This window comes from Mus caroli, unplaced genomic scaffold (genome assembly GCF_978045245.1).
Source record: "Mus caroli unplaced genomic scaffold, Mus_caroli_1 scaffold_12, whole genome shotgun sequence".
Lineage (NCBI taxonomy): Eukaryota > Metazoa > Chordata > Mammalia > Rodentia > Muridae > Mus > Mus caroli.
This window is the reverse complement of record NW_028227267.1, coordinates 35166555-35191944: the sequence shown is the minus strand read 5'-3', so window position 1 is coordinate 35191944 and position 25390 is coordinate 35166555. Positions and strand designations below refer to the sequence as shown.

Below are 25390 nucleotides of genomic sequence, written 5' to 3'. Positions count from 1 at the left end.
CCATTAAAATTGAGGTTTCCACAGACCTGAGCCCTTTCCATTGCCTATCCACCATATTGAGTATTACATATCTTGGAGTCGACTATGGGATCATAATTCAATGCCCAACAGCCTCAGACTTGGAACTGGGAACATCAGAAGGTAAATATTGGAGAAGGGAGAGCTAATGGGACTACAGAGCAGCAATCCAAGACCCCTGTTGACCTTTGCTCACAGATGCCTACTTTGTCTTGTTCTTTTGGATGAAGAGAGAATGTGGGATTTTAGCTTTTGAAGAAGGGACATAAACTTTACAATTTGATATTCCCCCTGTATCTGAGTTCCTCTATTGCCAAGTACAAGGAAATTTCATTGAAAAAAAATCTGATCTTAAAACAGAGCTTTTTTGAAAGCACATATCTCAATATATTGAAACAATGACTCCTCTCAAGGTATGTGCCCACTAAAAAACATAACCCAACATGCAGAAAATTAAATGTGCAGGAGAATGATTTTGTCCTCTGAAAACCAGAGCAACCTGGGGAATTGGACTATATGTTATATGAATGGACACCAGAAGTAGATTTACATTGGAGAACAATCTACCACATGCAAGGATCCTAGAGCTCTAGGCCTTAACGAAGATGAGCTATCCATGTTTAGGCCCTATGAATCTCTCCCCATCCTAAGCACTTGACATGTAGTGAAGCAGAGAGAACTCTCCAGCTTTGGAAGGAGAAGGTGACAAAGGGAACCCCTGGGTCAAAAGAGAGAATCCCATTTTTTTTTCTAATTAAAACTCCCTTGTTCATGGCAATAGGGAATCTCAGGTACAGGGGGAATATCAAATTTTACAGGCACCTCAGAAACGGGTCTAAATGGGGCAAGCTGGTAAACCAGTGCACCATGGTAGTTCCCAGTGACATCATCAGTAGTCACATCCCTGGACAATCTCTTGTATCCAGGAGAACCCTTGACTCTTCTGTGATGTCACCATTGTTGTGGTGACACCAAAGGCCTGTAGTGTATTCCTTCAGAACCAATTGGTTTCACAGGCAAACAGGTTGTCCATGCAGCTCACGCTATTTTGGAGGGAAAATACAATACACACAGAGACCAGACTTTGGAGGAATGAGGCCAGCCTTCTGTCATCTTGGGAAGTGGGAAGAAAGAAATGGTCCTGGAGAAGGCACAATATTTCCTGCGCAAAGGTTGGGGAGCTACATTGAGGATGTGGGCTTGAGCTGGTCCTTTCAGGAATAGGGCTTATGATTTGGATCCTCAAAATTCTTCAATCGCAGACCCAGAAACAAGAATTTATGATGATTAGTTTGCCGAGAGCCAGGAATTGGGAAACCTGTACTTGCTTTGTTAAGAAATTTTAATATCATCCCAAGTGGCAAAAATATGCCCAGAGGAAGCTCTGTGAGGATAACAGAGTGTTGCTCTCAGGATAGAGTGTTGAAGCACTTCATCCTGTTAGAGTTTCCAGTAGGTTATATGAGGATGTGATGGCAAGTACAGAGTGGGATATTCCCCTGCTCATGAATCAAGGTCTCTGACACTCTGGCATTGAACACACAGGACGTGGACTGATTCACAGTCTGAGGTTAGTGTAGTAATGTGGGAGCTCTCATCATGCATTTTAAGAAGCATGGACAGGTGTTGGCTTATGGGAGATGTTAGGTGTTAATGTTTATGGTCAAACTTTTTTATGCTAAGTAGAACAGACTGCATTGTCAGATAAGAGCTGACAATGCCCTCCAATTATTCTTGCATGGGAGAGCTTATGCATTTCAGGGCTAGGGGAATTGCAATAGGGAGGGAGGAATATGCTTAATGATGGTTTCTGGGAACAGGGATCTAGCTAAGGAGCCCAGCCTGAAGATAGCTTTCCTGCTCTTTCAGGGATTCTCTGTGACTCTAGATTTTCCTCTTCCTCAGACTTCTGTGTGCAACAAAGCATGGTGTCTCCATTCCGTGCCCTATTATCTCTACAAGTTTACTAGTGTTTATCAACTGTTGGAAAGGCATCACCACAAACCTCCACCATCAATAAGCAGGGGCAGAGAATGAAGAGGATGGAGAAGCTCAAAAGGGATCTCCAGAAGATCAAAAAAGAGAGAGAGGAACTCCAGGGAATCCTACTCAATTACACTAACAAGGATTTGAACAACAGGGAGTCATTATGCCCAGTTCTTTGCTGACTGTCTTGGGCCCTCTCTGTTAACTGCAGATTCCCTCATATCACAGGAGGCTACAACACCAGGCGGTCCACATATCCAAATTCATTTTGCTGATTGGAATTTCGACACAGAACTTCAAGTTCAGATAGGAGTGATATGGGTCTTAGGCACTTTTGATTCCTCCAAAAGGAAATCAGAGCCTGTGGTATGAATCTCAGTCTGGGGATAAGGGTAGTAGTGTGTGAGCCCTAATTCTGCATTGTAAAAATCCTATAAAGGTGTTGGTTTGTGGTAGATACAAGGTCCTCTCTGTTTATGACCAATCATGATTGCAGTTTACATGGAGGTAAGTTGGGTCCAACTAGTCCAGTCAACAGGTGGAGGAGCCTGGTCGCACATACTGCCTCTCACGATGACTAGATTGGCTGTAGTTCATCAATGCTTTTCTCAAATTTTGTTCATTATACTCTTAGATAATGTGTGTTTATTTGGAATTCTGATTGTGTTTAGTTATGTGGTGTGTGTGTGTGTGTGTGTTTGTGTGTGTGTGTATGTTCCACTTAAAATCTAGAGTGACTGTGTAGTATGCTGGGGCCTGAGATTTTGCTTGACACAGTTTCCAGGCAATAATAATGAAGATGCCAGGGAGCCTCACTTTGAGCAGCACAGCACATGACCTCTGTGCTCACCTTAGATGCACACTGGAAACTCCTGGTGTATGTTATAAAGGCTTTCACCTGAGGATACTGATTATGTCCTTTGAGAATTTATGTAAGCAATAGAACCAAGGATTGACAATTCCTTGTCTACAAACAGATGTCCCATCACAGGTCTATAAGGATGACAAACAGAACTCACCTGTGGAATAGGAACACTCTGGCCGTACAGTCTTATTCTGACAAAGGCTCCAGAATTCAAGATTATGAACCATAAAACTAGAGCAAATCTGTGTGCAGAACACTATTGGCTCATCAAGCCTGGGACGCACCAGGGCATACAGTAGGCACATATTTGTTGTAAGGAATCCCTACAGGAATGAGAAGACAGGATGAAGACTCCAAGATCATCCCTCTAAAAAGAAGAGCTGAGAATGTTAACTCATCACCTAATTTGTAGAAAAGTCTGTGCTTTCCCTTTTAACTTCCAGCTATGCATGTGTTTAAAAAGAGAATGAGAAAAGGCACAATAGGGAAATCCCAGAGTCTTCAAGAAAACACCATTCTCTTCAATCACAGGAGAGTGGGCTAGGAACACCCCCACCTGCACAACTCTTCCAGGGAAAACAGAGGCTTTAGAATCTAAAGCACAGACTCACATTTAACCTCTGTGAGAGAGGCATTCTAAGTCAGATCATACTAGTCCACAGATACTAAATGATACAATCAGAAAACCTTTTGAGATGTAATCGCCCTCCACCCTACTACCTACTCCCCCTCCCTTTCTTTCCTCAGACAGGGTCTTTTGTAGCTCAGGAGGGTCTTGAACTCTGGATCTTCCTGGTTCAGTGTTCCCAGTACCCAGCCTTGAAAGACATTTTTCAAACAATGTTTAACACTAGGTGTCAGACTCTAAACTTCTGAACTTCTAAGACTATCAGAAGCCAATTTACAACTATATAAAAAAGGCACCACTGTGGGTGTGATTGGCCAACACATTTTTGCACATTTCTGCATTTTCTTAAACTTTATTTACATTATGCTCCACCCTTAAAGTTTCCTTCTATTATCTGCAAGCTGGATAACTATCTCACTCTGCCTCTCAAAAATTCCCCCCACGGACGGGAAAAGTTAATTAAGGGCTGGAGGGACATTTCTGGGGTTGTCTGGTTTTGTCCCTAAAAGACACCCAATATCCCTGGACCCCTTGGAGCAGGAAGAAAGAAAGCTCTTCAGAATAGCTTGGCTGCTTGGAAGCCACCGCAGGTCAACTTTTCTGCACTGTCTAGCAGGGTCACCGGTTTTATCTGGGGAAACTCAACTCTTAACTTTAGTTGGGCCACCAGCTGCCCCTTGCCCAGCACCTTCCTGGACCCTATAGCCAGGGCTCTCAGCTCACCTGACCACACTGGGATGCTTGAATTCTCCAGGTGCCTCAGCACCGCCACCTCGCGGATGGTGGACATCCGCATGCCCTCCTCACTTGTCTGCCCTCACATGTGCTTCAGATTCAAGAAGTGGCCACCTTTCTTCAGGTCGCGGGCCTTGAACACCTTCCCATAGGCGCCTTAGCAGATCTCTGTCATGCACTCATACTGCTGATAGGCGCGGCTCAGGCTGTCCTTCTCCATGCTGGCCGCAGGCTGCAGGTTGGGCACAGTGGAACCGGGGTGCGCACTTGCTGCCTTACAGGCCTCGGAGAGGTATGGAGTTGGACTTGAGGCCGCCAGGCTAGAAGGAAGGACCTCTGGTGCAGCCTCCATGAAACTCCACCTAGCCAAGTCATAAGGGCGCCCCGTGCCATCACTGCAGGAGAGCTCCGACCCCTCCTCTTCCCCCTCCTCAGTGATTACAGAGTCTGCCCACAATCTCTGCACCTAGGAGGAGGAGACAGGAGGACAAGGAGAAAGTGTGATCAGACTGCCTGGGAGACTTCCACCGGGTTCCACCAGCTCCCCCCCCCCGCCCCGCCCTGGCTGTCTAATCAGGCTGGGTTTCTCAGAAAAAAACAAAACAAACAAACAAAAACAAAACAAAAAACAAAAACAAACAAACAAACAAAAAGTTACTTTTCTTCCCCAGCAGGGCTCCTGCAGTAAAAGATTGCTGGGGCCCCTCAGGGATAAGCACCGAGCGAAGCAGTAGGACCAGATGGGGCGTGCCTAGCAGCCCAGAGTGTGTCTGGAGCGCGGGGGAGGGGAGGAGCCAGGCTCAATATTTATACCTATATCATTGTTCTCCGCTGCCCTCCCTGACTATGGGGTCCTAATCCTGCGGGGTACGGAGTGACCTGGGGGAATTCGGAAGTTGGAGTGAAAGCACCAGCTGTTCACCCTTTTGGGGCTGCAGAATGGAGTTGGGGCTCCTAGGACCCTGTAACCCAATGCTGTGAGTAGTGACTTCGCGAGTAGGGGTGGTCAGACATCTGCTTGGAGATTGCTTCCTTTCTTTCTACTTTCAGTTTTTCTACAGGCAGACATTAGAAAGGGACTCGCTCTCACAAATGGACTTTGGAGTATGGCAAGCTTAGTGGGAGACGAAATTCTGTCTCCGACTGGGAGGACCTCCCTGGTGGATACTCAATGAGGACAGACCATCTGGTAGGGGAGGGCTGGGGCTACTAGAGGTGGGAGAGTGAGGGGTCCTGGAAGGGGAGAAGTGTCGTGCCCCCCACACCCACCTCCACCCCCGCACACACACTAAGATCCCAAGGGTGTAGGAAAGGCAGGTCCATCACACTTTCACCCATCCTGTCCTGAAAAAGTAACTTCGGGACTTTTCTAGCTAACTGGGACTGGTCCTTAAGTTTTCAACCTGTGCACAAGCAACCGCCTTATGATGGTGGGGGTGGGGGGCAGTAAACATAGGTCGCCCAGGTGTGAGAAGGGGCAGCGCTTGTGTCACTACTTCTGAGAGTCACAACTCTAAAGCTCTAAAGCTTCTTAGGAAATAAATATTCATTTGGGGTTCATAAGAAATCAGAAAACCCAGAGCTATCTGCCTCACATTTCCTTGAAATACAGCACTGGTGATAACTGTAAAGCAGAAATACTGACTTTCCAGAAAAAGACTTTCCAACTACCCATGTTGAGATTTCCCAGACATGTTGAGACATGGCTTTCTTTTAAGGTAATATTAATGTGACTACACATTTGGAGCCTTTTGGGTTTTATTTGTTTGAATTTGGAGCGTTGCTATTTTTTTTTTATTATAAGTATGTTTTGCCTGCTGCAACCCTCACCTGGTACCAGAAAACCGGCAAAAAGCAAGTGAGCCAGGCGCACGGGGCAGGACCCCACGGGTGCCCAGAGGGGGTTCTAGAAATCCCACCATGCAATTCCTCCAGAAGCCAGAAGAGGGCATTATGTTCAACCCAGAGAAGCATTAATAGGATTGTTAGCTGCCCTCTGGGTCCTCTGTTGGATAGACAAATGCTCTTAATGGAGGAGACTTCTTTCCTGTATCTACACTATATTTCTTCTTTGTCCTTCAAGATTGTGTGGTTTTCAAATGAACAAGATCATCCAAAATCAAAGATAGAAGTTTATGGAGACCTATAGGTTCAGGTGCTTGAAGATGGAATGCTAATTTTCCTAGGTTACCTGACACCCATTCAGAGCTCTTGTGGGTTCAATATAATGCCATAGAATGGTCAAGGTTGAAGCATTTCTGTCACCTCTCATGTAGAATAACACTGCAGACTAGGGATGAAATGCCTAATCGATGAAATGCAGAATTGAGAAGTTCCTCAGTGAGTAGAAGTGGACGAAGGAATAAAAATTTAAGGCCAGCTAACCAGTGTTGGGATGAAACTTCAAACTATCCTGCATGGATGGATCCTGAAATAGAGGTCACATGCCAATGGTGGAGAGCATGTCTGTGCAAGGCTAGGAAGGGAGAGCGATGGCTGATATTGATCTTAACCACACTAGATCTCAGAGTTTATTGAGGAAGTACTTCTTCCAGTGGATGCTTCATGCTTGTGAAGGTCTCCTGGAACAGATCTCATTTCTGAGACTGTGAGTCAGAGACTTAATGTATGAAGGAATTAATCCCCTGGATCCCCAACCTGATGCTGTCAAACCAGGGCTTTTAAGTAGAAGCCTGAGAAGGATTGAGGGATGTGTTAAGTTGCTCACTGTCTTTGGACACCTTCTCTTTCTAAGCTGACTGTGACACAGAAAGGGACATCTGTAAACACACAGGAAACCAATCATTATCACGTGATACGGCTTTTCTTGTCCATCTTTTAATTCTCTGGTGGGTCCTGAGCCTTATTTACTTGTAAGTCTTCAGTGTAGTGCTTGGCTGTTTTGGTAAATGCTACCTGTCAGGTACCTTACCTGATATCTAGTAATGCTATTTGTACAGGTAGATAACAGCTTGACATCAGTATTTAAACCACTAAACTGTCCCGAGTATGCAGAGTGGACTGAGACACTTCCTTTTCTCTTTCAGATAGATATTCCTAGTCTTTAAAGCATTCTGTCAGCCATTTTCAAGGACCAATCTTGTAGCAGCCAAACTGACTATAGAGTCTCAAATTGCCACTTGCCTTGTAGCTGTTGTAACAGATGAATAAAGTTACAGGGCGGGAATGTAACTCAGGGAGCATGGACATTTATTAGGTTCAATCATAGCACTGGGAGGTCAAAGAGAAGGAAAAAGTACCCCATCTCATTCAGACTTGTTGGAGACAAAAAAAACTGTGAGGCTCCATGGAGGCTTTTAAAGTCTGCCACCTTCCTCATAGATCCCTCCCAGACTCCAATTATTGCCCTTAATTGAGTAGATATATTCTCTGGGGAAAGTTTTCATAATTCGGGTATAACCCAGAATATAAATACCAATACATTGATCATTAAATTCTGTATCTCTGGAGACTGGCTGATGAGATGGCTCAGTGGATAAAGGTAATGTGACCAAGCATAGAGACCTGAGTTCCTTCCCTGTGACCCACATCATAGGAGAGAAAAAACTCCATAAATTGTCCTCTGACTTTCATGTAGGTGGGGGTGCCAGGTCTCATCAGCTAAAGTTTCCCACTGCTCACTTACACTGAGAACTCTCCATCTGATACACTCATGTAATTATATGACTCTGTGCTCCATTTCAGAGATTCAGTACTTTTTTATTTTTCTTTTGTTGCCCAGAAGTTAGAGAAACCAAGGAGGCCAGCATCAGACCAACAACTGAAATGCAGGTTAGGGATTATGGATATAGGGAATTTGTAACTGAGGTGTGAACCTCATGTGTTCCAAACTGCTCTAAATGATTTTCAATACATGTGTGGCCAACTGTAGTAGATGCTGTTGTTTCACTGCTGTTTCTTTGTTGCTATAGTTTTGTTTTATTGTCTACCTCTGATTACTTCAAAGAGACAAAAAAACTGTGATGAAATTTGCACTAATCCCTGTGACTGTTGAAGCCTCACTAGATGTCAGAGTCAGCTTGAGTGAGGATGATTTGCCTGGATGATGCACAGCTGCTCCTGGTCGCCTGTACTGCCATATGCTAATATCTTCCTCTGACAAAATAACAGTTATCAGTGACACAGAGTGAAATGATTAACAGTGCTAGCACTCCTAGGTTTAAGCAGACACCAGTAGCAAAGTACAAAGGACCCAAAGATGGAAGCATATGCCCAGGCTTACAACAGTAGGCTTTGAAACGATTAAATTGACCTGGGAGTAGACAGTGGAATGTGAGGTGCAGGCAGAGGCCTAGTACAGAGTGTCTGACAGTTTTCCAGGTAGAAGGTATTCCCACTACTAGACGGTCTTTGGATCTGTGGTCTAGACAGCATAAGGAGAGTGATGAAAGTCACTGTCTTGTGAATTTGCTGCTGAGACAATTGCTTTCTCTTCTGAATATACACAGTGGAGTTGGCTCAAGGTTAAGAAGAAATAGCCATTGCTGTAGTTCATTGCTCTGAAGAACATTCTCCTTCTCTTTTCAGCCCACATAGATTAATCATGTACCACCTTGTTCCGTGGACACTCACATGACAGGGATGTGGTCCTACTTTCCTGTTATGTGTACCAGAAGATCACTTTACAATGGCCCAATGATCTAGTTCAATCTTACAAGACATAACAATCTAACCTAGTATGGTGGCACTTGCCTTTAATGCCAGGAAAGGTACAGGCAGACAGAATGCTATGAAATCAATGCAGTCTAAACAGTTTGTGGAGATTATGTTTTTTATTCGGGATCAAGTCAAATAAGTTTCTGAGGTTTGGAGGTTTTAGGCTTACCAGTTAAGGGGACTTTGTACTTGTAGGAAGGGATAATGCAAATATTCACAGATAAATTGTGGAACCCAGGCCTTCTTTCAGCTCCAAGGCAAGTGCATCCAGAGGACTAATGAATTATCTGCTTTGGGGATTCTGCCTAGCCTAACAGAAGAGTGCTAAACATAGTTATTATAAGGAAATACTCCCACCAGTTCATATATAGTAAGATGCAGGGCCCACATTTGGATGGGTTTTTTGGCACCATGTATTTCCATTCATGATGTGGGTACATGGTGTCAGGAGACACAGAAGAAGGCCTTATATCCCTTGAAAATGAAGTTACTGACATCTCACAACATTGCTTGTAATCCCAGCACTTGGGAGAGGAGGTCAGAATCAGTTCAGGAGCATCCTTGACTACATAAGAAATTTAAAGTCACCTTTATTACTCTAAGAACTTCATTGAGTTCCCATCTGTTGCTATGTATTGTAATGCTAAATTCTGTTCCTAGGAAGGTCTGGAACTAGGAGAGAATTCTCCTATCAAATGATTTTGTTGTGCAAATATTGTTGCTTAATTTAAAACCATTGGTTAAATAAAACTGACTACTGGTATTTAATGGAGGCAGTAGACATATGTGAGTTTTTAGTTATCTGGTTGTGGGTGGAGAACTGAAAGATAAGAGGAGAAATTAGAAGAAAAGAGAAAAGGAACCATGGAGGAGAGGTACCCTGTGTGCATATGGAGGAGAAACAGCAAGTATTTGGGGTGCACCACTGGGGAGGTAGCCAGGTGAGCTGGTAGAAAAGCAGATTAGGGGTGACCAAACCCACAGTAATTGTCTCTGTTTTTGTTTTTTTTAACACGGGGTTTCTCTGAATATCCCTGGCTGTCCTGGAACTCACTTTGTAGATCAGGCTGGCCTCAAACTCAGAAATCCTGCCTCTGCCTTGCAAGTGCTGGGAGTAAAAGTGTGCATCACCACCTCACAGTAATTGTCAGAGTCAAATGATGTAAGCATAGTCTGAGTCATTTGTTTGGAAGCAAGTCCAGATGAGCTTAAATTGTTTCTACTGAAACTTTGTATCAAAAAAGAAGGTGATAGGGAAGGAGTAGAGCATTGCCTGGAGGGGAAGGGAGAGAAGATCATGAAGAAAATGATCAAAGACATACTTGAACAGAAAGTCTCCAAGAGCCAGTGGGTGTGCATTTTTTTCGTTGAATTATTTATTTATTTCCATCTGATCACAGTCCCTCCTTCTCTTCCCAGTCATAATCAATGTCCCAATCCCCCCCCACACAATTCCCTATCCCCTTCTCCCCAGAGTAAGTGACCCTCCTTTTTTCCCCTGTAACAACTCACCCGGCACATCAAGTTGCATCAGGAATAAGTGCATCCTCTCTCACTGAGCCCAGACAGGGCAGCCCAGCTAGGGAAAAGAGATCTAAAGGCAGGTAACAGAGTCTAAATCCGAGGCAGCAACCACTCCAGTTATTAGTCGCCCACATGAAGACCAAGCTACATATCTGTTTCATTTATGAAAGGGTCCTAGTTCAAACCCCTACATGGTGTTGGCTCATGGTTCAGTCTCTGTGAACCCCTAAGGGTTCATATTAGTTGACTCTGTAGGTCCTCTTGTGGCTTCCTAACCCTTCTGGCTACTACAACCCTTCCACCAACACTTCCACATGAATCTCAGACCACAGCCTAATGTTTGCCTGTAGGTCTCTGCATTTTTACATTTAAAGGGTGATAGAGATAGCATGCAACTAGAGGGACTGCCCACAACAGGTCTCAATGGAAACCTCTCAGCAGCCTGCAGCAGCTACTTGTAAAAAAGGATGGTGTCTGTGGTCTTGAGAAGCAGGAGACACATTCCTCCTGGGTACCTGCAATTTGAAATAAGGGCCTGCCTGTTGTAGGCTGAGATAGAAACATCTCAATTGCCTGTGGAAGCTCTTCATACTAAAATGTAATTCCGCTTTATCTTAACCTTAGTCCTATACAATCACTCTATAGAATTCATAACTGCTTTTCAGCTGGCCTAGATGTATATAATTATTCTATTATATCTGAATTTCCTGTTTCTTTTTTCTTCTTCCCTAGTGTAGTCTGTGAAACTCAATGTTTCTTGATGTAATGATTCTTAAACTATGAAAAAATTGAGATATAAGCGCTCAGTACAGCACAGATCAAAATGTCCCAGGTGTATGCTGTGTGTTCTCATCTTGGAAACTGTGTAATAACTGAGTAATGGTAGTTCGAGATTAATGCATAACTTTCAAAGACATTTTGAAGAAATTATTAGAAAATGAAATAGAGACAACATTTGGACCTGAGAAATGTAAAAGTTATTGATGTTCTGAAATTAGTTTCACACAACATTTGAGAGTAGTCCTGAATAATAAAGTATGAAATATGTCATATGCTATATGTCAGTCAAACTAAGTCAAAACACTGGGACTCTTACAAGGATTATTGTGTGCAATGTACAGAATCAGAAAGCTAGGAGAAGTACTCAGTTAAGGGTTAAGTACCTCTGACCCATTCAGTGCTTTGGTAGAGGATTTCCCATGAGAGCCCTAACATGCAAAGCAGGGGTTGGATCTCCAGTACACACCAGCTACTCAAATGGATACCATGTTTCCTATTATAAAGAAATGGAGGACTCCATTCAGGCACCATCTGGGAAGGCTCTTTCTCATTTTCCAAGCCACTGCAATTGCAGGATTTTAACTTGGCACCAGCTCCATTATCTTATGCAAGTATTCTCTGCATTGCCCACTTTCCTGTGGTAGTGTCAGTGATGGGCTCTGCACTATGATTTGTCCCTGTTACCTGGTGTTGCTGCTCCCAAAACCTGCTTCTCTTATCACAAGAGAAACTTCAAATCACATTCTAAACTGCTTTGGCTCTGAAAGGAAATGGGTGCTTCTACTTTTTTACAACAAAGTAAACATATCTCAAGAACCACTTTCTATAGGTATGATCCATTCCACTAATATAGCACACAAAGAAGGACAAAAGTGCATATCAGGGGATGGAGAGATAGCTCTTCATTTGAGAATATGTTTCTCAAAATACCCACATGTCATCTAACTGTCCTTTGTCATTTTAGTTCCAGGTGAAACCCAATAACTTCTTCTGGCCTTTTGGAATGGCATGCAAAAGTTGCACAGACCTACAGAAGGCAAATCATGCATAAATATAAAATAATTCCAAATAACAAGCAGAATCACCACGGGGGGGGGTGAAGAAGGAGAAAACTCATAGAGCATATGGGCCTGGATTTTGTCTCAGCTTTTAAAAACATTTGTATACTGAATACTGAACTACACACTGTGTTTGTGTTAAAAACGCAAAAAGGAACCAAATGTATTGTCAAGCACAAAATTCACTCTCATAACAAAGAAAAACAAGAAAATAACCAAAAAATGATAAATCCCTACTCGAAAGGTCCTAAATATGAATATCTCTAGTAGTAGTTACCACTGGTAGAACATTTGAAGGAAAGCAGAAGCATACATATCTGTGTTTTCTGACAGCTTTTATATTCCCTTAGAATATGTTTTTATTTCCTGAAAGACATTTCAGAAATACTGATATATTTCCCATTAATTTGTTCAACACTATCATCCACAGTATTTTAGCAGCAGATAAATATTTGACATGCAAGAATACAGCATGGATAATTTTTCCATCTTGTAGTTGGAATTCACAGAGTTAGACACACTAGACACACTGAATGTACAATCTATTCCTTTTGTAGCTCAATCTGGCTGGGAAGTCATTATGGAACCCAAGCCCCTTAAGTATATCCATCTGTGTCTGATAGGTGTGAGATTTCAGTAGGATGATACCACATCTGAATAAAGAAATTTCTTGAGAAAAGCACCGGGGCAGCTGGGGCGCAGGGTCCTCTGACACTCGCCAGCTACCCACAACACCCGCCACAGGATCTTAAGACTTCTGGTGAGTGGAGCACAGCTTCTGCTCCAATCCAATTGCGCGGGACCTGAGACTGCATTAGGTAGGGAAGCAGAAACCGGCCTGAGTAGGGCCACAGGCCTCATCCGGCCGGATCAGCGCCGGGGTAGCAGGAGAGCAGGGTTGCCTGACACCCGCCAGCTACCCACGACCCCCGCCGCAGGATTTTGGGACTGCTGGTGAGTGGAACACAGCTTCTGCTCCAATCTTTAAACAGTGACAACGATAACAACTAACCCCAGAGATTACCAGATGGCAAAAGGTAAACGTAATAATCTTACTAACAGAAACCAAGACCACTCACCATCATCAGAACCCAGCACCCCCACTTCGCCCAGTCCAGGGCACCCCAACACACCGGAAAAGCTAGACACGGATTTAAAAGCATATCTCCTGATGATGATAGAGGACTTCAAGAAGGACTTTAATAAAACACTTAAAGAAATGCAGGAGAACACTGCTAAACAGGCAGAAGACAATAAAGAGGAAGCACAAAAATCCCTTAAAGAATTGCAGGAGAACACTGCTAAAGAGTTACAAATCCTTAAAGAAAAACACGATAACATAATCAAACAGGTAGAAGTCCTTACAGAAAAACAGGAAAACACATCCAAACAGATGATGGAAATGAACAAAACCATACTAGACCTAAAAAGGGAAGTAGACACAATAAAGAAAACCCAAAATGAGGCAACACTGGAGATAGAAACCCTAGGAAAGAAATCTGGAACCATAGATACGAGCATCAGCAACAGAATACAAGAGATGGAAGAGAGAATCTCAGGTGCAGAAGATTCCATAGAGAACATCGGCACAACAATCAAGGAAAATGTAAAATGCAAAAAGATCCTAACTCAAAACATCCAAGAAATACAGGACACAATGAGAAGACCAAACCTACGGATAATAGGAGTGGATGAGAATGAAGATTTTCAACTCAAAGGACCAGCAAACATCTTCAACAAAATTATAGAAGAAAACTTCCCAAATCTAAAGAAAGAGATGCCCATGAACATACAAGAAGCCTACAGAACTCCAAATAGACTGGACCAGAAAAGAAATACCTCCCGACACATTATAATCAGAACAACAAATGCTCTAAATAAAGATAGAATACTAAAAGCAGTAAGAGAAAAAGGCCAAGTAACATATAAAGGCAAGCCTATCAGAATTACACCAGATTTTTCACCAGAGACTATGAAAGCCAGAAGATCCTGGACGGATGTTATACAGACACTAAAAGAACACAAATTTCAGCCCAGGCTACTATACCCAGCCAAACTCTCAATTAACATAGATGGAGAAACCAAAGTATTCCACGACAAAACCAAATTCACACATTATCTCTCCAGGAATCCAGCCCTTCAAAGGATAATAACAGAAAAAAACCAATACAAGGACAGGAACCACGCCCTAGAAACAACAAGAAGGTAATCCCTCAACAAACCTAAAAGAAGACAGCCACAAGAACAAAATGCCAACTTTAACAACAAAAATAACAGGAAACAACAATTACTTTTCCTTAATATCTCTTAATATCAATGGACTCAACTCCCCGATAAAAAGACATAGACTAACAAACTGGCTACACAAACAAGACCCAACATTTTGCTGCTTACAGGAAACTCATCTCAGAGAAAAAGATAGACACTACCTCAGAATGAAAGGCTGGAAAACAATTTTCCAAGCAAATGGTATGAAGAAACAAGCTGGAGTAGCCATTCTAATATCTGATAAGATTGACTTCCAACCCAAAGTCATTAAAAAAGACAGGGAGGGGCACTTCATACTCATCAAAGGTAAAATCCTCCAAGAGGAACTATCAATCCTGAATATCTATGCTCCAAATACAAAGGTAGCCACATTCATTAAAGAAACTTTAGTAAATCTCAAAGCACACATTGCACCTCATACAATAATAGTGGGAGACTTCAACACACCACTTTCACCAATGGACAGATCATGGAAACAGAAACTAAACAGGGACACAGTGAAACTAAGAGAAATTATGAATCAAATGGATCTGGCAGATATCTACAGAACATTCTATCCTAAAACAAAAGGATATACCTTCTTCTCAGCACCTCATGGTATCTTCTCCAAAATTGACCACATAATTGGTCACAAAGCAGGCCTCAACAGATACAAAAATATTGAAATTGTCCCATGCATCCTATCAGATCACCATGGACTAAGGCTGATCTTCAATAACAAAATAAATAATAGAAAGCCAACCTTCACGTGGAAACTGAACAACACTCTTCTCAATGATACCTTGGTCAAGGAAGGAATAAAGAAAGAAATTAAGGACTTTTTAGAGTTCAATGAAAATGAAGCCACAACATACCCAAACTTATGGGACGCAATGAAAGCATTTCTAAGAGGAAAACTCATAGCTCTGAGTGCCTCCAAAAGGAAACTAGAGAGAGCACACATTAGCAGCTTGACAACACACCTAAAAGCACTAGAACAAAAGGAAGCAAATTCACCCAAGAGGAGTAGACGGCAGGAAATAATCAAACTCAGGGGTGAAATCAACCAAGTGGAAACAAGAAGAACTATTCAAAGAATCAACCAATCAAGGAGCTGGTTCTTTGAGAAAATCAACAAGATAGATAAACCCTTAGCCAGACTCACTAGAGGGCACAGGGAAAGCATCCTAATTAACAAAATCAGAAATGAAAAAGGAGACATAACAACAGATCCTGAAGACATCCAAAACACCATCAGATCCTTCTACCAAAGGCTATACTCAACAAAACTAGAGAACCTGGATGAAATGGAGAAGTTCCTAGACAGATACCAGGTACCAAAGTTGAATCAAGATCAGGTTAATGATCTAAACAGCCCTATATCCCCCAAAGAAATAGAAGCAGTCATTAATAGTCTCCCAACTAAAAAAAGCCCAGGACCAGATGGGTTTAGTGCAGAGTTCTATCAGACCTTCAAAGAAGATCTAATCCCAGTTCTTCACAAACTATTCCACAAAATAGAAACAGAAGGTACTCTACCCAACTCATTCTATGAAGCCACAATTACTCTGATACCTAAACCACAAAAAGACCCAACAAAGATAGAAAACTTCAGACCAATATCCCTTATGAATATTGATGCAAAAATCCTCAATAAAGTTCTTGCTAACCGAATCCAAAAACACATCAAAACAATCATCCATCCTGACCAAGTAGGTTTCATCCCAGGGATGCAGGGATGGTTCAATATACGGAAATCCATCAACGTACTCCAGTATATAAACAAACTCAAAGACAAAAACCACATGGTCATCTCGTTAGATGCGGAAGAAGCATTTGACAAGATCCAACACCCATTCATGATAAAAGTCTTGGAAAGATCAGGAATTCAAGGCCCATACCTAAACATGATAAAAGCAATCTACAGCAAACCAGTAGCCAACATCAAAGTAAATGGTCAGAAGCTTGAAGCAATCCCTCTAAAATCAGGGACTAGACAAGGCTGTCCACTTTCTCCATACCTATTCAACATTGTACTTGAAGTCCTAGCCAGAGCAATTCGACAACAAAAGGAGATCAAAGGGATACAAATTGGAAAAGATGAAGTCAAAATATCACTTTTTGCAGATGATATGATAGTATATATAAGTGACCCTAAAAATTCCACCAGAGAACTCCTAAGCCTGATAAACAGCTTCGGTGAAGTAGCTGGATATAAAATTAACTCAAACAAATAAATGGCCTTTCTCTACACAAAGAATAAACAGGCTGAGAAAGAAATTAGGGAAACAACACCCTTCTCAATAGTCACAAATAATATAAAATATCTTGGCGTGACTCTAACTAAGGAAGTGAAAGATCTGTATAATAAAAACTTCAAGTCTCTGAAGAAAGAAATTATAGAAGATCTCAGAAGATGGAAAGATCTCCCATGCTCATGGATTGGCAGGATCAACATTGTAAAAATGGCTATCTTGCCAAAAGCAATCTACAGATTCAATGCAATCCCCATCAAAATTCCAATTCAATTCTTCAACGAATTAGAAAGTGCAATCTGCAAATTCATCTGGAATAACAAAAAACCTAGGATAGCAAAAACTCTTCTCAAGGATAAAAGAACCTCTGGTGGAATAACCATGCCGGACCTACAGCTCTACTACAGAGCAATTGTGATAAAAACTGCATGGTACTGGTATAGTGACAGACAAATAGACCAATGGAATAGAATTGAAGACCCTAAAATGAACCCACACACCTATGGTCACTTGATCTTCGACAAGGGAGCTAAAAACATCCAGTGGAAGAAAGACAGCATTTTCAACAAATGGTGCTGGCACAACTGGTTGTTAACATGTAGAAGAATGCGAATCGATCCATTCCTATCTCCTTGTACTAAGGTCAAGTCTAAGTGGATCAAGGAACTTCACATAAAACCAGAGACACTGAAACTTATAGAGGAGAAAGTGGGGAAAAGCCTTGAAGACATGGGCACAGGGGAAAAATTCCTGAATAGAACAGTAATGGCTTGTGCTGTAAGATCTAGAATTGACAAGTGGGACCTCATGAAACTACAAAGCTTCTGCAAGGCTAAAGACACCATCAATAAGACAAAAAAACCACCAACAGATTGGGAAAGGATCTTCACCTATCCTAAATCAGATAAGGGACTAATATCCAATATATATAAAGAACTCAAGAAGGTGGACTCCAGAAAGTCAAATAACCCCATTAAAAAATGGGGCTCAGAACTGAACAAAGAATTCTCACCTGAGGAATACCGAATGGCAGAGAAGCACCTGAAAAAATGTTCAACATCCTTAATCATCAGGGAAATGCAAATCAAAACAACCCTGAGATTCCACCTCACACCAGTCAGAATGGCTAAGATCAAAAATTCAGGTGACAGCAGATGCTGGCAAGGATGTGGAGAAAGAGGAACACTCCTCCATTGTTGGTGAGATTGCAAGCTTGTACAACCACTCTGGAAATCAGTCTGGCGGTTCCTCAGAAAATTGGACATAGTACTACCATAGGATCCAGCAATACCTCTCCTGGGCATATATCCAGAAGATGTCCCAACCGGTAAAAAGGACACATGCTCCACTATGTTCATAGCAGCCCTATTTATAATAGCCAGAAGCTGGAAAGAACCCAGATGTCCCTCAACAGAGGAATGGATACAGAAATTATGGTATATTTACACAATGGAGTACTACTCAGCTATTAAAAAGAATGAATTTATGAAATTCCTAGCCAAATGGATGGACCTTCAGGGCATCATCTGGAGTGAAGTAACACAATCACAAAAGAACTCACACAATATGTATTCATTGATAAGTGGATATTAGCCCAAAACTTAGGATACCCAAGATATAAGATACAATTTGATAAACGCATGAAACTCAAGAAGAATGAAGACCAAAGTGTGGACACTGTGCACCTTCTTAGAATTGGGAACAAAACACCCAGGGAAGGAGTTACAGAGACAAAGTTCGTAGCTGTGATGAAAGGATGGACCATTTAGAGACTGCCGTATCCAGGGATCCATCCCATAATCAGCTTCTAAACGCTGACACCATTGCATACACTAGCAAGATTTTGCTGAAAGGACCCAAATATAGCTGTCTCTTGTGAGACGATGCCGGGGCCTAGGAAACACAGGAGTGGATGTTCACAGTCAGCTATTGGATGTATCACAGGGCTCCCAATGGAGAAGCTAAAGAAAGTACCCAAGGAGCTAAAGGGATCTGCAACCCTATTGTTGGAACAACATGATGTACTAACCAGAACCCCGGAGCTCTTGTCTCTAGCTGCATATGTATCAAAAGATGGCCTAGTCGGCCATCAATGGAAAGAGAGGCCCATTGGACTTGCAAACTTTATATGCCCCAATATAGGGGAATGCCAGGGCCAAAAGAATGGGAATGGGTGGGTAGGGAAGTGGGGGGCGCTATGGGGGACTTTTGGGATAGCATTGGAAATGTAATTGAGAAAAATATGTAATAAAAATATTAAAAATCAAAAAAAAAGAAATTTCTTAAGAGTGAAGAGTTGGAGATCACTGTTTTATTCTTAGAATATATCCAATTTACTAAATAGAAACTAAAAGTGGGCAGTCAATATGTACAGTGTATAGCCTTATCAAAATATTAAATCAATTACAAAACAAAACAACAGCAAAGAAACAAACAAAAAAACTTCTAATGAAACAAAAGAAAACCAAATAACAAAAGCAATCAAAGCTCAAACCAAAATCTAAAAACAAGAATTGTGGTAAAGAGCCTTCTTTGGCTGTTATTTTGCTGCACAGACTTACAGCCCATGACTGTCCTTGGCAACACAGTAGAAAATAAGTTACTTCTGGTAACAATCTTTACAAGAGAAAATTAAGTAGGTCTCCTTTTTTGGAATATGGGTTTGAAGAATAAGGATACCCAACACTAAGCAGAAAACATGTTACAGACTTTGGCTCAAAGACTTTGTGATTTTGTAGAATGATTTTTTAATTTTCCTTGATGACCTATTAGGACAAGAAAAATTTACACTCTCAGAATCTTCCTGTTTTCCCAGCAGCTCTTGATGTGTCTCAGCACATGTCTGAATCCCTCTACATGCTCACTCTTGCTGAGCCAGAACCCAGATGAAATTAATAGCTATTCATTGCAAGGAAACAAAAGTAAAGGAAGAAAATGCAACAGATGATAGCCATGATTACTGGAGATGAGATGAAATATTTGTTTTGCACACGCAGAGATGCCCCTATAGAAGTTATCTTCAAAGGAGACCTTGTCCTAGTCTGTTCCATGTTCCAGGTTCTGCTGGAGTATTTCACATCAAGTGTAGGAAGGAACAACGGCCTGATTAGGATTTGTCAATTCAGCTCTCCATCCCACACTAGATCTATTAAGCTGGATAATATATTATGACCTATCGTTAGCTGAGGTCATTCCCTGCATCCCCATCATTGGCTGATGTCATTCCCTGCATCCTCAAGTGTCATAGAGCACCTGGGCTTGGAATTATTTCTCAGCTTTTAAAAACTGCTAGAAACTGAGCTGTGAACTACACATTGTACTGGAGTTTAAAAGAAAAACACTATATTACTCCAATAGTCCAGGTATAATATATTGAATACTAACATTGTAGGAATGCCCAAATCTGAGTTCAAGAGAGATGTGAACAACCTAGAAAATCATGTGGATGCCATATGGGGAACCTGCCTAGTATTAAGTGAAGATTATGATTATTTCTCTAGTGCAGGATCCTGACAGGGTACCACTCATCAACCCCTATATCTGGAAATAACCAGAGAAAACATATCACATGAAATCCACAGGCACTGCATGGGTACTAAAATCAGCAAGAATGTGTTAACTGAAAATATTTCTAACACTAGGAACTGAATTTAAAAAGTGATGGTCATGAAGGAACATAACAACACACCTGTACATCTGAGACTATTGTAGAGCACTCTGTCAAATATGCAAATTATTTGTGTTCACACAACACAAGCACAGTATACCTCAGTAACCAGTTTAGTGTTGTTTCCTTGGTAATGCTATTATAAAAATCTTCCAGGATATTTTGGAGTCATAAAAAACAAGTCTTGAATGGGATAGGTACATAATGAGCAAAGCATATAGACAGCTCAGTCAGTGATAAGCTTTCCCCTCATAAACACAGACTCAGAATCAGGGTTCTTGGCATAGTATCCAATCTGTCTTAGCAAGTTCCAAAAGGTATGTAGAGTAGGCTTGTCTGCCAGCAAAGGATCACATGGTGGTATTGGACTAGCCTCTCCTTCACTGTTTCAGTCTTTTCCCAAAGAAAACAGTTCCTTCCATTAGAGGCTCCCTTTGTCATTGCCTAACTGACTAGGTGTCCAAAGGTATGATCCCAGAAAAATAGGAAGTCACTATAAATAGGAACAAATGGAACAATTTTCTCCCAATAATGTGACTGTGTCAGGGATATTTTGAGTAAGATGCGGCTAACTTGTTGAAGGGCAAATACTTGCATGGATTATCGAACACTGAGTAATAGTTCATGAAAGGGCTGCATCACATAGTACAATTTCACTCTTTAGCTGATGGACATCAGGATATCATCTTCTTCTGGACTACTCGAGGACCAGTACAGACCTCATGTGCCCTAGAGACTCTCTGGATATCGACTCCTTGTTCTGCAATCAGTGGGTCAAAGGGGACTTCTTTTCTACTTTCTGAACCTCACTTCTCAAACACCTACCTGATTTTATACTACCAGACCTGTCTGAAGGTCCTCATTTCTCCCAACCCCCATTGAGGCTGATTTTAACACTGAGAAAATGAGTTTGAATAACAGCAATTGCAGAATGCTACACAGATAACATAGTGTGAGTTCTTTAGATTATCATGACCCTCAAGGGGCTCCTGAAACACCCCTGTTTTGCACCACAGCTATGGGAATTCTGCTGGATGCATGTACAGCCACATGCAACTCAATCTCTCAATGATTAGAATCCAAGCCATATGATAAGGCAACGTTTTACTGAGTATAGGTAGCTGGATAGGCAATGGTAGCAGGCAATGACGAAAAGAATCTGGAATGCTGAGAATACACAGTGAGACACCTGAAATTCCAGTGGCCCTTCATGATTCTTCCAGAGCAGAAAAGGGACATAACACATGGATGTTATACACCAAAGTCCTCCTCAACACTATGTACCATATTCTGATGATTTTTTCCAAAGGATTTCAATGAGGATCAGTAGTATTGCCCCTAGCCAGTTGAGAGTCTGACTTTACATGAGTTTTTGTGTCCTTTTTTTTTTTTTTTTTTCTGGGAAGCTAGGTAGAGTTGCACACTAATTTGACTGCCGTATTTGATTTTTTATGCGTGCAGTGTAATCTCAGGGGCTTTTCATCATGCTTGGCCTCTAGAACAGACATGGTTACACGTCTACACAAACATATATACACACACAAACACAGCTGTATATTCAAGCATCCATACCACAAACACTTGCAAAGGCATTTTGCCTTACACAAACACACAACTTAGAATAAACACTCTGAGTCATAGCTGGTACACAAACACACACACATACACACACACAGACACACCAGCACACACACCACATACCACACAAAGACTGACACAAACACACATACAACAATGAAATTCTTGCTCTTATCTAGCATATTTTCTATTGTATGAGCATGTAGTGGGACCTATGATGTGCACAAAGCTCTTAGACTTAAGGGGGCTTTGCAGCCCTGACCTGTACTTATCTCCTCCTCAGGAATATTTTATATGCAAATACTTGCTGTCCTACCAGGAAATTATAAGCTCTACACAGATATCCTGGACAACACAGCACTAAATTGCCAAGAAAGAGCTTTCTACCTATAGCCTCCACTAAGCCCGTTTTGACACATCAAGGCCCTCTCACTAAACCTACACTGAGTCCTTTTTAGCATCTGAGGAAGACTGTGACTTTTGGACATTACTCAGGATCTTTTCAACACATTACTTATTATATTATATTAAATCATCCTCAAAATTAGTCAGGAGAATTCTAGTTAAATGACCTGCTGTGACATTTCTGAAATGCAGCACTCTGCACAACTCTGATTGAGAATCTATCCTGAAACAAAGCCATGCCCAAAATATAGTTAGCAAAACAATGTCAGCAGAGTGAGCACTGTAGGCTTCTATGTATGCCCATGGTTAAGCCAATAAGACAAGCCAGAATAGCCCAGGCAATAACTCGAAGCAGGAAAAATTATAAATGTTATACTAATTTTAAAAATAGTGTTATTGTTTAATGAATTGTTGATATAAATAAGAGACAATCTCCACCTGGTAGTGGACAGGAAATGAAAACTCTACTGGACATCAAACAACAGGAAGTATCAGGTTTATTGAGAGACGTAGGCCCAAAGAACCAAGTTAGAGAATGACTACACAAAATCAGATGTCCTTAACTGGCCTTACAAAATACCCACAAAGGTACAGATTGGCATAAGCATCCATAATCACACACACACACACACACACACACACACACACACACACACACACACATACACACACACACACACACACGCACACACACACCCATAAAATCATAAGGGAGCAAAAAACAATGAAGAATCTGTCATGCTGGTGGAACAAAAATTTGGACAATGCAGAGCAGATGTTTCAACTGAGAAACACATCTCTGGTATTCTTACTGGGGAAATAGAAAGATCTAGACAACATTCTTCTTGGTCAGAATGAGGAGCATATAGAGTGAAATTTTTTCATGAAGTCTCAAAACTCTCACACAAAGTGAGATTGTGAGAAGCCTTTCCTACATCCCTGCTCATCAAGCCAGCTCCAGACCACAAGGCCCAGGAACTCCAACTCCAACAGCACTCAAAGAAAATAGGACTGACAAGCTGCTACTCAGGCTCACTCAGTGTGAATCAAGATCTACAGGGGAAAGGGTAGGGGTGGGGGGCAAAAACTTCCAAAAGGCAACAATGAAATCCACTTATTTCTCAATCCCACTAAGCTCTCATCCTTCCAAACTACTTCCTACCTGAAATCTACATGCTCCCCACAAAACTTTTGAAGGCCTTTACATCTTCCTGCAAAGCACTCTACTATTCTAAAGAAGGGCTCCAACACAGCACCCTTCAAACTCAATGTCATATAGAGTTGTGATGTGTAATCAACTTATCTCCCCCAGTGAACTGCAGATTCTAGTAGAACAGAAAAATTTACTTCTCAAACTAACAGTTTCTTGATAAAGGCTACCTCCACAAAAAGCCTTGTAGATGATCCCATAAATAAACAGTTGGAGAAGACATAGGCAAGTGCCTGGTAAGTTGGTGGACTGTTACATTGGACTGTCTTTGTTTATAGTGAGCCATGAGGGCAATCTGCCTCTGATACACATCACCCTACCTGCTGCTGCTTGGTACTTGTGACAAAGATGTTCTTGCTGGCCTCATCACAGAACCTTTTTCTTCACCATAGGATGCTTCCTGTTCAGCCTGCCCCTCCAGCAGCTTCCTGTTCTCATTCAGCAACATCCTTACTCTTTCCTTCAATTAATTGCAGTCATTCAGGAGGTAACAGTGCCTGAAGCTGATCCACAAACAAAGAAACAAAAAATGGTCATTTCAAGCAAGCTTACATTTCTCTGCCACTCTTTTAAGAACTAGGATCCCTACAAGAGTTCTGATCCCTGGACAGCCTCAGACTAGAGTCCACACTATACCCATCAGTACCAAATAGAGGTAGGTCAAATACAGAGATCAGCCACATTTCACAAGACTCAGAGGACTTCAGAAAACCGTATCACCAATATTGTGGTTGTTTATATGTCTGTGTACCATAAAACAATCAGCAGGGAAAGGGCAAAAACACTCTGAAGGAGAAGAGAAGACCCAACATGTATAAACCAAATCGAGGTAGATCAAATGCAGAGATCAGCCACATGCCACAAGACTCAAAGGACTTCGGAAAACCATAACACCAACAGTTTTCCATATACATCACAGAAGAGGAAATGTTCCTCATGGTTGCTTATATGTCTGGGTACCAGAAAATAATCAGCAGGGAAAGGGCAAAAACACTCAGAGGGAGAAGAGAAGACCCAACAGGTATAAACTCTTTCCATTTTTGTCATGGATCCCAGAACTTTGAATCTGCTGTCAGAATCCTAAAGTTTCAGGGTTGCTTGATATTCCCAGCATGGTGGAAATGGTTTCTATGCAGAGGATCCTGAATTTAGAAGAATAAAGTTTGGAGTGTCTTGGACACTCGTCACACTGAAGAAAACTGAGTCCAAGAGGTACAAATCCAAGACCCTTGCCTCAAGGGAGGGCTCCTATTAAGGAACAGATAGTGGGGCTGGAGAGATGGCTCAGAGGTCAAGAGCACTGACTGCTCTCCTGGAGGTCCTGAGTTCAATTCCCAGCAACCACATGGTGGCTCACAACCATCCTTAATGTGATCTGACCTCCTCTTCTGGAGTGTCTGAAGACAGCTACAGTGTACTTACACATATAATAAATAATTTTTTTTAAAAAAAGAAACAGGTAGTATAGAACTAGAGCCCTTATTTTTGTTCAAAGTCCTAGAAGGCCACCAGCATTCCCAGCCTAGTGTTTCTCCTTACCTGTGTCAGGGACTCACCTGCAGGAATAGTTATCTTCTATGAGTTCCTTGTACTTCTCTATGATATCACTTATTGACTGGGTCATTTTTTCCATATCCAACATTGTCTTCTCATGTTGTGATTTAATGATGGTGAATTCAATGTTCATCCTGTGGAAGAGCATGGCCCAAAGAGCAAATATCCTCTGAACTAAGCAATCAAGTATCATGTGCAAAAAA

General features: G+C 41.7%; 1 protein-coding gene and 1 pseudogene across 1 annotated transcript in view; one reads left to right on the top strand and one right to left on the bottom strand.

The window, feature by feature from the left end:
* The first annotated feature begins 1049 nt into the window (after positions 1-1049).
* LOC147001700 (disks large homolog 5-like) overlaps positions 1050-25390 on the top strand; it is a 32466-nt gene continuing 8125 nt past the window's right edge. Inside the window, exon 1 of the mRNA XM_085828849.1 lies at positions 1050-1139. Within this exon, the coding sequence (XP_085684975.1) occupies positions 1050-1139 (90 nt within the window). The remainder of the gene's footprint in view (positions 1140-25390) is intronic.
* On the bottom strand, positions 2237-25275 carry LOC147001701 (uncharacterized; annotated as a pseudogene).